This window comes from Anomaloglossus baeobatrachus, chromosome 5 (genome assembly GCF_048569485.1).
Source record: "Anomaloglossus baeobatrachus isolate aAnoBae1 chromosome 5, aAnoBae1.hap1, whole genome shotgun sequence".
Lineage (NCBI taxonomy): Eukaryota > Metazoa > Chordata > Amphibia > Anura > Aromobatidae > Anomaloglossus > Anomaloglossus baeobatrachus.
Window position 1 is genome coordinate 75,145,839 of NC_134357.1, and position 12,275 is coordinate 75,158,113.

Consider the following 12,275-nt stretch of genomic DNA (forward strand, 5'->3'; position numbering starts at 1 on the left):
TACAGTTCACAAGTGTTTATGACCAAGTTTATTGTTTTAGGCTGTTTTTGTGTTCTATTTTAATATTGTGCTGTATACGTTTCTTTTGACATTGTCGCCCCCATGCTTGGTGTGGGTTCCAGTGTCTTGAGGTATGCATGGAGCATATAAACATGTTGATATATGTTTTTATATATTATTTTACTACATATATGATCTTCACTTATTAATTATTAATTGTTAATCAATGGTCATTTATATGTACCACATATGTATATTAAATTATGTATGTCTTTTCACGCAGTTATTTTTATGATGCATTTATTATTTATCTTACATTTATATGTGCCACATATGTATATTAAATTATGTACATTTTTCTATGTTGGTATTTTTATAATGCATTTATTATTTTTCACTTAATCATGTGTTTAATCATACTATACACTAATTGTATATTATACTTATATAATTCATATTTCTTCATCTTTAGTTACACATTTAATTACACCGGTTTTTTTTTATATATACAAATTCCCCTTATAAATACAATATCTTTGGTCAGCTTACATGTATAATTATCCCTTTATTAATTTATATTGTAATATCTTTGGAATATAATTTCTACATGAGGAATTTACTTGCATCTGTGTATTGCCTTGTCTGAATGCTGCGATCTCCAAACAGTGGTATTCTGTGACGCGATGGGGCTTCCATTATCTTTGATTAATGGAACGCAACATGCGGTCCACCTCCACTGCGCGGAAATCACCTTTATGAGCAGCGTCGTGACTCGTACTATGCGCAAACATATACCGGTGTTGGCAATTCATGCATTATCTGAACACACTATAAAAGCTTTGCAGCCCCTCACCCTGACACGCCTCCCGAAGAAGCAGTGGCGAAACATGTTGGGGTGACGGGACGTGGACTGCAGTAATCTTATATAGGTATATGCCTTTCTTTACTTCTCCCATATTCATGTAACTATATATGACTGGGTCATTTAATTACTATGAGGGCTGAGCCAGATTATCGGCATACCTTTCTATTTAACTGATTTGGTGACTGTCAGTGATCCTAACACGGCACTTAGCACTTTTTTTGCATTATGCTGCAGCGATCTGACAACTTATGCTGCTGATACAAGCACTACTCACTTTATAATTTACTAGTTGTGATTCTGAAAGTTACCAGCACCATATTTATTATAAATTTATACATATATATTACATTCTATTTATTAATACAAGCACTAAGCACTTTGCATGGCTTTTGTTTATTTATTTGAATGTTGTATTTTGCTTGATGTTATGGATCACTGTTACTTCAAACCACCATGCTTTATTCTTCTTGTCCACGTTTCTGGTTGTTATAATGTGGTATTATCTTACATGAATTTTTACAATTTTTAATATAAATACTGTTTAATAAAAAATAAAATTGTAATTATTAATTTATTTCTGTAGCTTTATTGGTTTGATATACCTTTTTCAAACCTGATGTACAATTATTAATTTGAAGCTTCACCACTAATGTGGGGAATATAATACTGATTGGGCAAATTTATGTGTATAAACCTTTTCTCCAAGAACCTGATTTATGACGGCTGAGCCGAGCCCTATCCTCTCCCTTGATCTGACATTTATCCTAAAAATAGACTATCAATGTAAAAGTAGTGGTCAACCTCTTTAATGTACAACCTCTTTAATGGTTGGGTGCACCTGCTCCTTCTTTATCTACGAATTGTGCATGCGCTGGGTGCTGATGAAGGAGATGTGGTGCATGCGGATGAAGGAGAAGCATGTACACCTCATTTCACTGAGCATGCCCACAAAGTAAGCCAAAGCATGTGCAGTATTTCAGGAGCAATTATGTAATGTTGGTCTCTCTTTGGTACATCACACCACAATGGCCATACCCAGTACCCTTTAAAATATTAAAGTTATCAGCCCTGTCACCTTGTTCTCTTAATAAAATATGAAAAACAATCAGACCTGTGAATCGGAGATGAGCATGTAGAATAGTAGGAAGCGATGTTATATAAAATCAGCTGGTGATCAATATGTGTATGATAGACTTGAGAAATGCACTTTACACAGGGTACCAGGTACATAAACCTCCGAGGATGAAAAAAAATTATTAAAAGAGGCCAAACCACCAGGATTTCCATAAATAAACTAAACTAAAGCCAGTGCTGTACTGGTGCTATCATGCTGATTCTATACTTACCTTTAGTTGTGAGATCGGATGTATACTTTCTGAAATACAAGCAAGTAAAGTTTGTGAAATGCACTGTTATTTGATTGATAGCAGCTACAGAATATGTAATAGGTAGTTCAGGTTTTACTAATTATTCCCTACCCTTTCTGCCTGCCTATCCTTCCTCCTCCCCCTGTAATAACAGAGGAAGGACAGACAGGGGCGGAAATAACTAGCAAAACCTGACCCACCTATTAGATATCCTGTAGCTGCTATCAATCAAATAACAGTGCATTTCACAAACTTTACTTGCCTGTATTTCAAAAACTATACATCAGATCTCACAACTAAAGCTACCGTGTTTTTCCAAAAATAAGACACTGTCTTATACTTTTTTTAGCCCCAAAAAAGCACTAGGGCTTATTTTTGGAGGAGGTCTTATTTTTGGAGAAACATGTTGGGGGTAAGTTTACCCCCCCAAAAAAGCAGACCCCCCCCCCCCACTTCCCAGGATACTCATACTTACCAGACCTGGACGTCTGTGTGGCTCCCAGGAACTCCCTGTGATCTTCGGTGGTTGCTGCATGTCGTTTTCCCCTGCTGCTGGCTGACGCTGACACACACACAAACACTGACACACACACACACACAGTCACGCTAACACACACGCACACGCTGACACACAATCCAGCCTTACCGAATACTTCTGGCTGCAGGGAATGATGGGAGGAAGTCACGTGTCTGGCCGCAGGTCCTTGCGCTGCACTGCACACCCTCTCAGGATTCTGCCGGCGAGAAGAAATCGGTGTCGCTCGATGTGGTGAGTATGTGTCTGATGCAATGTGTGTGTGATCCGATGTTTGTGTGTGTGAAATTGGATGTTTGTGTGTGAGAGCTGATGTGTGCGGGTGAGAGCTGATGTGTGTGGCTATGTGATCTGATGTGTGCGGGTGAGAGCTGATGTGTGTGGCTATGTGATCTGATGTGTGCGGGTGAGAGCTGATGTGTGCGGCTATGTGATCTGATGTGTGCGGGTGAGAGCTGATGTGTGCGGGTGAGAGCTGATGTGTGTGGCTATGTGATCTGATGTGTGTGGCTATGTGATCTGATGTGTGCGGGTGAGAGCTGATGTGTGTGGCTATGTGATCTGATGTGTGTGGCTATGTGATCTGATGTGTGCGGGTGAGAGCTGATGTGTGTGGCTATGTGATCTGATGTGTGCGGGTGAGAGCTGATGTGTGTGGCTATGTGATCTGATGTGAGCGGGTGAGAGCTGATGTGTGCGGGTGAGAGCTGATGTGTGTGGCTATGTGATCTGATGTGTGCGGGTGAGAGCTGATGTGTGTGGCTATGTGATCTGATGTGTGCGGGTGAGAGCTGATGTGTGCAGGTGAGAGCTGATGTGTGCAGGTGAGAGCTGATGTGTGCAGGTGAGAGCTGATGTGTGCGGGTGAGAGCTGATGTGTGCAGGTGAGAGCTGATGTGTGCAGGTGAGAGCTGATGTGTGCAGGTGAGAGCGGATGTGTGCAGGTGAGAGCTGATGTGTGCAGGTGAGAGCTGATGTGTGCAGGGGTGCGATTACGGCAGGTCCTGCCGCTCAGCGTCGGGTAACTGATTGCGGGGTGCCGCTGCCTATAATGAAGTGTCCTGCAGTATCTTTATCTTTTTTAGCTGCACGGACAATTCATTACTGAACCGCGACTAAAGCTTATTTTCGGGGGGGGGCTTATATTTAAGCCTTGCTCCGAAAATGCTGAAATCCCTGCTAGGGCTTATTTTTGGGGGAGGGCTTATTTTTGGAAAGACACGGTATTATTTAGAATCCGCATGATAGTGCCAGTATAGCACTGCCTTTAGTTTATATAGGAAAATCCTGATGGTTGGTCCTCTGTAACGCATGACGGAAATGGTGTAAGGAGTGAAACAAGTAAATCTTCCTTCTAGATTCTTTTTTTTAACTAGACAAAGCTACTGTAAGATAGTTTGGCCAATTATTTCTCTCCCCCGCCAAAAAAAAACCAAAACTGGACGTGCTCAAAATTTGCAAAATCAGTAGATAAGGAAGAAGAAAGCGTTTGGTAGGAGTCAAGGTTAGATACCTCAACCTTGGTTACATAAAAAAGAAGCCCCGCAAAAGATAACCTAATGATTTGTATATATTCAAGGACAGTCGGATGATCTCCGAGGAATTTTCCATCCCACAATCTGTGCAGGTGACATGAGATCATCCCGTCATGACTATAATAAGGGTGCATCACTGACTTTCACAAACATCAAGCAGCCACATAGCAAAAAAGGGGAATGTATAAAGCTGCAATACACGGCAATTTGCTGTAATATCATAAGTTTGCTATAAAAGAAAGATAAATTGCACCCGAACCACAAGTCATGTACAGTTGCAGAGATCCACGATTTGGGGGCAACCAAAAAATTTTTGTACCATTGACCTGAAACATCCTTCCTTTTCCGAATATCGGGAAAAAAAAAATTCAACCAATTCAATTTTGAGGTTTCTTGGTTCATCTTGTCTCTGTGAAACTGATGTGTTTATACAGTCATATATTACTGGGTAGGTTTTGCCATTTAGGACTCTTGAAAAGTTGGGAAATATGAAGTGTAATGTGAATTATATTGATAACCTCCGAGGTTTAAAGGGGTGGTTCACTACTCTGCAATAGTGGCCACTCTGACATGGATATTCAAAGTAAGTACACCAGCTTTATCAGGTCTAAGAGCTGTTAAACTATGTATGTCATCAGGGAGCTACAAGGTACTACATCCCCACCAGGATGCAGGGCCTACCCCAGGAACCCAGACGACCAGTTCCGTTAACAACAAAAACATTCCTATTAATACCTGTTTTTCCCCAAAATCCCCATAAGACTAGGGTTGGACCTAATGGATGGCCACCTAAAGGTGGAGCCGACCCAGTCCACTAGACAACCAGGTGGGAGGGGCAGAAAGTGGACAGTGAGTCAGTAGTAGTCGGTGACAGAGAGAGGAAGTAAGCGGACGCACTGACAGGAGTGTAACAGTGACCTGAAGGCCCAGGTGGTTGGTTGCTGGTGGACTACTCCCGGAAACACAGCACCGTCGGGGTACAGAATCCTAGGTCAGGCAAAAGCTCCAAGCAGACCTGATAAAATCTGCACAGTGAGGGGACCATCAATGACCTCACTGACCTTGGAGTTCGGGACTCAGTAGTAACGGGAGAACCGGGGAACAGGACCAGAGACTCCGACCCTACAGGGTTCACGCTACTGTCATACGGACTGCTGTTAAGATACTACCAGGAGAGGACAGTCAGAGGCTCCAAGCGACGGGGACCCACCAACCAAAAAGGTGCAGGGGAAAGAAGCCACCAGGTCACTAAACCGGCACTGGGACTAAGGGGACCTGGGGTCAGCACCAGCCTTCCTCGGGTGACCAGTTTAAATCTGACTGTAAGTAAAGGAACCAGATACACTGCAAACCCTTGTGTGGCCTACCTTCTTTCAACACCCATCTACATCACCTATCCTCTGTGGCCCGGCCCTGCTTGCGGAGGGCCTAACATCCTGGCTGCCACTAACACCAGCCCCAGTAGTGAGAACTGTGAAGCGGCGGCTCCATCCACATAGCCGCAAACCGCAAGTGGCGTCACGTGATAAACTTTCATTTAATTCCCATGTAAATCTACCCATTTTAAAAAGCACCCAGGGCACAGAACCGGGCAATAGCCATCAAGTGACATTCTCCCAGTTACACACCACCCGGGACCGAGTACCCCATAACTCTGGGCGACACATATGCAGTTAGTATTGAGATCCTCTTTGGGAAATGTTATGACAGTGAGTATACTTAGTAAAGAAACAAATGTAGCATCCTCCTTAAAGCCCCAACCTGCTTCTAGATTTCTCAGTAGCGATAATTACACATCTCCCCATTGAGAAGAGTAAGCCAAGTCTTTAACACATCATTAGCATGTTGGTGGAGACTTGCAGAAAATCATCTGCGCTCTTTGCATCATCATTATGGCTCCTTTCTGCCCGAGTCATCTACATAAAGATGCTAATCATCATTAACACCAACAATTCATCCTCCGTAAACACAAAATGCTGTAACAGGCAAGTGCCACCGCTACATTGCTCATTAACCAGTCAATAGTGTCTGATGGATGAGACTGATAGAAGCCCCATGCATTATCAGCATGTCAGCTGGCAGACCGGCCAGGAAAAAACAATGTCACGATTTCACCGGTTGAACGGTTCTCAAAACACCTCAAGAGAAGTTTAATAAACATGGTATTACCGTTATATGTCACCGTGATCCTGGGAGTCGCATCCAAATCTGCAGTTGACCTCTTTGACAGATATCCAATAGTTATTGCACAAAATACCACAAAGTAGCAAGCCACACGTTTCTTCATCTTTTCTTGCAAAATCCCTGTATTCAGTGTTCAAAGCTGGAAAGATTTGATGAAGCTGCCGCTCAGTGCTGGTAATTTCATCCTGAAAGATAAGAACATCCGAATGAGAATCTGGGTTATTCGGCCGGTATCCATTTTATTTCTTATTAGACTCAACCTGCAAAACATAACCACATGCTAAAAAAACACTAAACGTGTGACATAATAAATATGACCCCGAAAAATACTGAAATTAAAAGCAATTAAGACATTTAATTATTACACGGGTAATTTGGAACATAAGCCTCTATGGCAAGAAGCTCATAAAATCATTTAAGGGAAGCCATCATTGGAAAATGATCTATTGTTAAAGGGAACCTGTCACCACTTGTTTGGCCTATAAGCTGCGACCACCACCACCGGGCTCTTATATATACAGTATGTTAGAATGCTGTATAACAGCTCAGGCCGGGGGTATAACATAAAAAACACTTTATAATACTTACCCAATGGTTGCTGCACTGGGCCTTATGGCCTCATTGTCCGTTGCCGGCGCCTCCTCTTTCGGCCATTTTAGTTCTCTTTCTGAAGCCCCGGTTGTATGACGTGTCTACGTCATACATACTTGTGCCGCCCCCGTGCCAGCAGCCGGCGCTGCTCGAATCCTGACCTCCCTATCTTTGAGTGGTTGTCTTCCTTCGAGACTTTGGTGGGACAGGACCTATAATCCTGTCCTCAATCGGTTAATTAGCTAGGCCGCTGGTTTCGGTCCTGGCTTCAGGGTCTGAGTACCCCCTTTGTGCACGGTTTCCGGACACGGGTCTCCGGGGTCGGTACCGGCGGGCTCCAACCCTTCTCCGGTCCTCCTCGGATATGCCGAGCCGTCTTCCTGTCTCTTGCTGATGGAGACCACCGTCTGCCACCTAGCCAAGGCACCATGGCTCCGACCCAGGCATCGTTCAACTTGATCCTCCTCTGCTGGAAGCTACACCTAGCTCCAGCCCATGCTCCTCTCAACTTGAACTACAGCTTAAACTGTTGTGTTTCCCGCCCCTGGCTGTCTAGACCCCTAGGTGGGCGTTCCAAACCGCCTGGTCCGGCCCACTGGTGTGCCTGTCTTGCCCTAAGCTGGGGTGACTAGGGTTTCAGGTCGGCTGTGTGTTTCCTAATGAGGGAAGGTGTTATGCGGGGGCGTATCTGTGACTACCTGGTTTTGCCAGGGTGTCACTGCTCAGGACCTGAATGCCGGCGAGTGTGTATGATGTCGGACCCATCATGCACCGCAGCTAGAAAAGGAGCACAAAGATGACCAAAAGAGGCGGCGCCGGCACCAGACAACGGAGACGCCCATAAGGCCCACCGCGCAAACGTTAGGTAAATATTATAAAGTGTTTTTATGTTATACCTCTGGCCTGGGCTCTTATATACAGCATGTTAGAACACTGTATATAAAAGAGCCCGGTGGTGGTGGCCGCAGCTTATAGGCCAAAAAAGTGGTGACAGGTTCCCTTTAAAGTTAGATGTTATTCTTAAATATATATTTTTCCACATTTTTAACAATGATTTTTAGCAGTTTCCCAATCTGTATTAAAGGGAATTTATCAGCATTAGAGACTTGAGAAAACTTAGAAAGATTATGAAAGAAATACTGAAAATAAAAGATTATACCGTGTTTCTCTGAAAGTAGGACAGGGCTCCGAAAGATGGGCTAGGGCTTATTTTCAGGGGATGTCTTATTTTATTTCCATGACCAACAATCCAATTTATTCCGCCTGCAAAAAGTGTATATGCCAAAAAATGGTGCAAGAGAGAGCACATGGTGAGTGCGTCTGCACCATTACAGTCAATGACCCGTTGACGCGTGTGTCCGAAACCCATTTTGCAGGGGGGGGGGGGAAGGGGTGTTCGGACGGAGGCCTCGACGGGTCCAGTAAACGTGGGTAATAACCCAGTGTGAAAGGGGACTTAGATATAAGACAATTCTTGTGCATAACATTTGTGAAATTATTGTAATGCACCACATACAAAATCATTTTTGGCCCTAGTCATTGAGCAGATTCAGCAAAAGACACGGCCAACCTCTCTCATCTGTATTCTGCAGGTATCCCCTACAAGTCATAATCAACTGCTCAGCTAGCTTTTCTAGGAAAATGTCAAGCATCATTTTAATGGAGATACATCAAGTTTTATATTATTCTGCTCGGAATTAATCTATAAACTACCAAGTGCCTATGTGGAGTGCAACCATCTGCTTAAGACTGCCATTTCTCTACTTTTTATATGCCACGGCGAGAAATCTTAGATCTGAAATGGGTAGAGGTATTATTAAATTATAACTGGACTATAAGGTGTATAATGAGGGGAGTGGGGGGGGGGGGATTTGAGGTGTAGATGATCCATTTGAATATTGTGGATCACGGATGGTCCACGGGGACCGCGCTCCGGGCACTTAATGACAGGCGGGCACACCGACCTCCTGCTGGCATAGATGGGAGCAGGGACAGGAGCTTGACCATAAGGAGGGAAGGGAGACCGGCCTGCGATCAGGGATGACAGCCATGCTTCCCAAGCCCTCCTGATGGTCCGGGATGGCAGTGGTTATATCGTCTGCCATTATTCACGCTCTCCAGAAGCACAGCGGGAACAGCTGCCTCCGGGTCCCACAAAGTGGGGAGAGACTGGAAAAGGCAGGGAATGGGATTATAAAAGGGGGGAAGCAGGAGGAGGAGAGAAGAATTATCGGCTGCAACAAACGGGGAGGAGGCAGAAAATGACATGGGACAACCAGATTAACCCCTTATTACGGGGCACAGCAGTCAGGGGGCACCCAGTTAAATACTGGAATGCTCCACATTCTTTCAAGATGCTCCCAATAGTCTTATCGATTGATATGCATATTGATTGGATGTGGGGCTGTAAGGGGTGGGCAGACCCCCTACAAAAGGAGCCCGGAATGTTGTTATTAATAAAAATGTTTTATTATTGTATTGGGTTAGGGTACCCCCTAGTGGCCGGGTGGGACGGCTGTCACCACAGTGGAAGGGAGGAGCCGGCAGCAGAAAGGGGAGGGAAAAAGTTGTTGTTGAGGAAAGTGGGAGATTAGCAGGCAGTTGGTTGTGGGACGGGAGAGAAGAAGGAGAGCAGGGGCAGAGTGTGGGAGCTGGATAAAGGAGAAGCCGGAGAGAAAAGGAGCGGGCAGAATCTCAAGCGCGAAGCAGACCGGTGTGGGTCCGGTTTGTGGGTAGCCATAGTGGGAGCCGGATGAAGTGGAGTAGCCAGGCACATCCCCACTGGAGAGGACGTCAAGGGCAGGTTTCCCCCAGCTACAGCAGTGTACAACCATCTATAGCTGCATGTCTGCCGGTTGTGTGAAGAAGCTGTGAACAATAAAGCTGCTTTCTGATTTCACTGGAACACGTCTGAAGAGTGTTTTTATTACGTCGGACAACAGTTGCACCACCACACTCTGCCCCACCATGACATCTCCTGTCCCCAAAGTGACGGCGGAACCAGGGGTAAGCCTGATAGCAAGGGCCACGACTACAAGCCCCGAGGCACCCCTGGCACCCCGTTACATGTGGCGTAGTCAGCAGGATCCGAATTACATGCAAGGGACCCAAGAAGCCGGAGATCAAGTGGTGCTTAGGGCACAGGATCCGGATTATTGGAGAAGATTCCCGATTCCATGGTGGGAAGAAGAAGCAGTGCCTGCAGCGTTGGACCGGGCACAAGATGGCGGCAAGATGGCCGTCGTCTTCAAGGACATGGAAAGCGCGCGAAAAGTTGGCGCCAAAAGAAGAGCCTGGGGCTGGCCGGTGCCGAAAAAGAAGTTCGGAGTACTCCGCCCAAAGAGGGGAGGTGCCGGTCCCAGGGCACGAATGAAGATATGTGAAGTGGGCGGTGTTCCAGTGAAAAAGAAGAACCGCCGCGGAGGGGTCGACCTGATGTGTGAGACTGGGGGTGGAGTATACCCAAGAGCGGGAAAAATAGGCCCGCCTCCACTTCCTCCAGCTTCTCCACTGACCCCGTCGCCATTATCAGCGTTGCCGATTGCTACCGAGATGGAGATCTCCAGACAGCAGCAAGAGATGGTGGCCGCGCTGGCAGCCACTAACCTGGGCCGAGGACGTCCTAAGCAGTCTGCGGCTGCAGCTGCGGAAGCGTTGCCTATGAACATACCGGCTGTACCAGGAGGACAAGAGCGCCCAACCAAAGTGACCTGAGTTACAACGTGGGACGCGGTGACCGGAGAAACCACGACTGAGGTCCGGGCGACGTACACCGCTCGGCTGCCGTCGGGGAATCGGCCCCTGGGAACCCCATACCCATACCCAGACCTGGAGACACCCCCGCCAGTCGCGGTGGGACCGTCGACACCGGTTCCAGTTCAAGCTCCGGAAGATCCACACGACCGGAAGCTGGAAAGAGACAACTGGGGTTTTTTCTGGGACCCAGCCCAGCCGTCTCCCCTACCTCAAAGGAAGTCTCCGTCACCAGAACCGGACCCGGTACAGGAGCGACTGCTTGCCGAGACGGTGGCCCGGGAGATGATGGCTGGTTCCCGGAGTGAAGACTTCGAGCAGCAGTGCACCACGGGAATCGTGGTGAAGTTCAATCAAAAGGAGGGTTACGGCTTTATCAAAGATGAAGAGACCGGCGATGACTATTTTTACAATAGAGTGAACCTGGACATGGAAGGCCTACCTCAGCGCCTACACACATTATATCCGGGGGAGAAGGTCCGGTTTATGCGAGAGGTGGGATGCAGAGGCCTCTTTGCAGTTGGCGTGACCCGGATGCCTACCTCACAAGAGGCTGCTCAATGGCAGCAAGAACTGGAGTGGGAGGAATGCCAGTACCGGCGGCGGTCGCAGCCAAGACCGGTGCTAGCTGAAACCTCCTACCCGAGACGCACCTTAGCCGTAACCCCTGAAGTGATGCCCGGACCGACCGCTGACCCGGAGAAGGGAACCCCGGCAGTGCTGGCTATTAGCCAAAACATCAACACACATCCGGTGATTGTCATGGACATACCTCCGCCGACTCGTGCAGCGACCCCGGCACCCCCATCAGGGGTTGAGGAGACCAAGGCACCGGAGCCCACCGTCGGGTATGAGCCCTTCCAGAGACTGCGCCGGCTGCCCGGCCAGTCCTTGTCGGACTATGTGCGGGCCCAACGAGCGGAATGGAAGCGGGCTTTGCACCCGGAGTGAAGTGTCCTGAACGGCTTGTTTGAAGACCGGCGTTGTTGTGAACCGGAAAAAGTTTTGTTTATCACCGTTTAAGTTGCTGAGCCCGGAGAGAGCCTGCTGCTGGACTGAGCCAGTGGTTCCCTCCGCGTCATTAAAGAAGATGTTGCCGCTGTGTATTCCTGCCGTCTAAATGTCTAAGACCGGGAGCTTCCCGGAGGAACTCCGGGCGCTGGACTGGCGTGCCCCACGTTGGGTGCCCTAGGGTACGCATGGTTGTCGTTATACTAAAATGTGTTTTATGGTTGTGCCTTGCCGGGAGGCTCAGGCTTTAAGAGGGGAGGTATGTAGGGGGTGGGCAGATCCCCTACAAAAGGAGCCCGGAATGTTGTTATTAATAAAAATGTTTTATTATTGTATTGGGTTAGGGTACCCCCTAGTGGCCGGGTGGGACGGCTGTCACCACAGTGGAAGGGAGGAGCCGGCAGCAGAAAGGGGAGGGAAAAAGTTGTTGTTGA

General features: G+C 47.0%; 1 protein-coding gene across 1 annotated transcript in view; it reads right to left on the minus strand.

Moving 5' to 3' along the window:
* SEMA4G (semaphorin 4G) overlaps positions 1 to 12,275 on the minus strand; it is a 351,753-nt gene that overhangs the window by 242,634 nt on the left and 96,844 nt on the right. The window contains exon 2 of the mRNA XM_075348593.1: positions 6,472 to 6,671. Coding sequence (XP_075204708.1) covers positions 6,472 to 6,589 — 118 coding nt within the window. The 5' untranslated portion in view covers positions 6,590 to 6,671. The remainder of the gene's footprint in view (positions 1 to 6,471; positions 6,672 to 12,275) is intronic.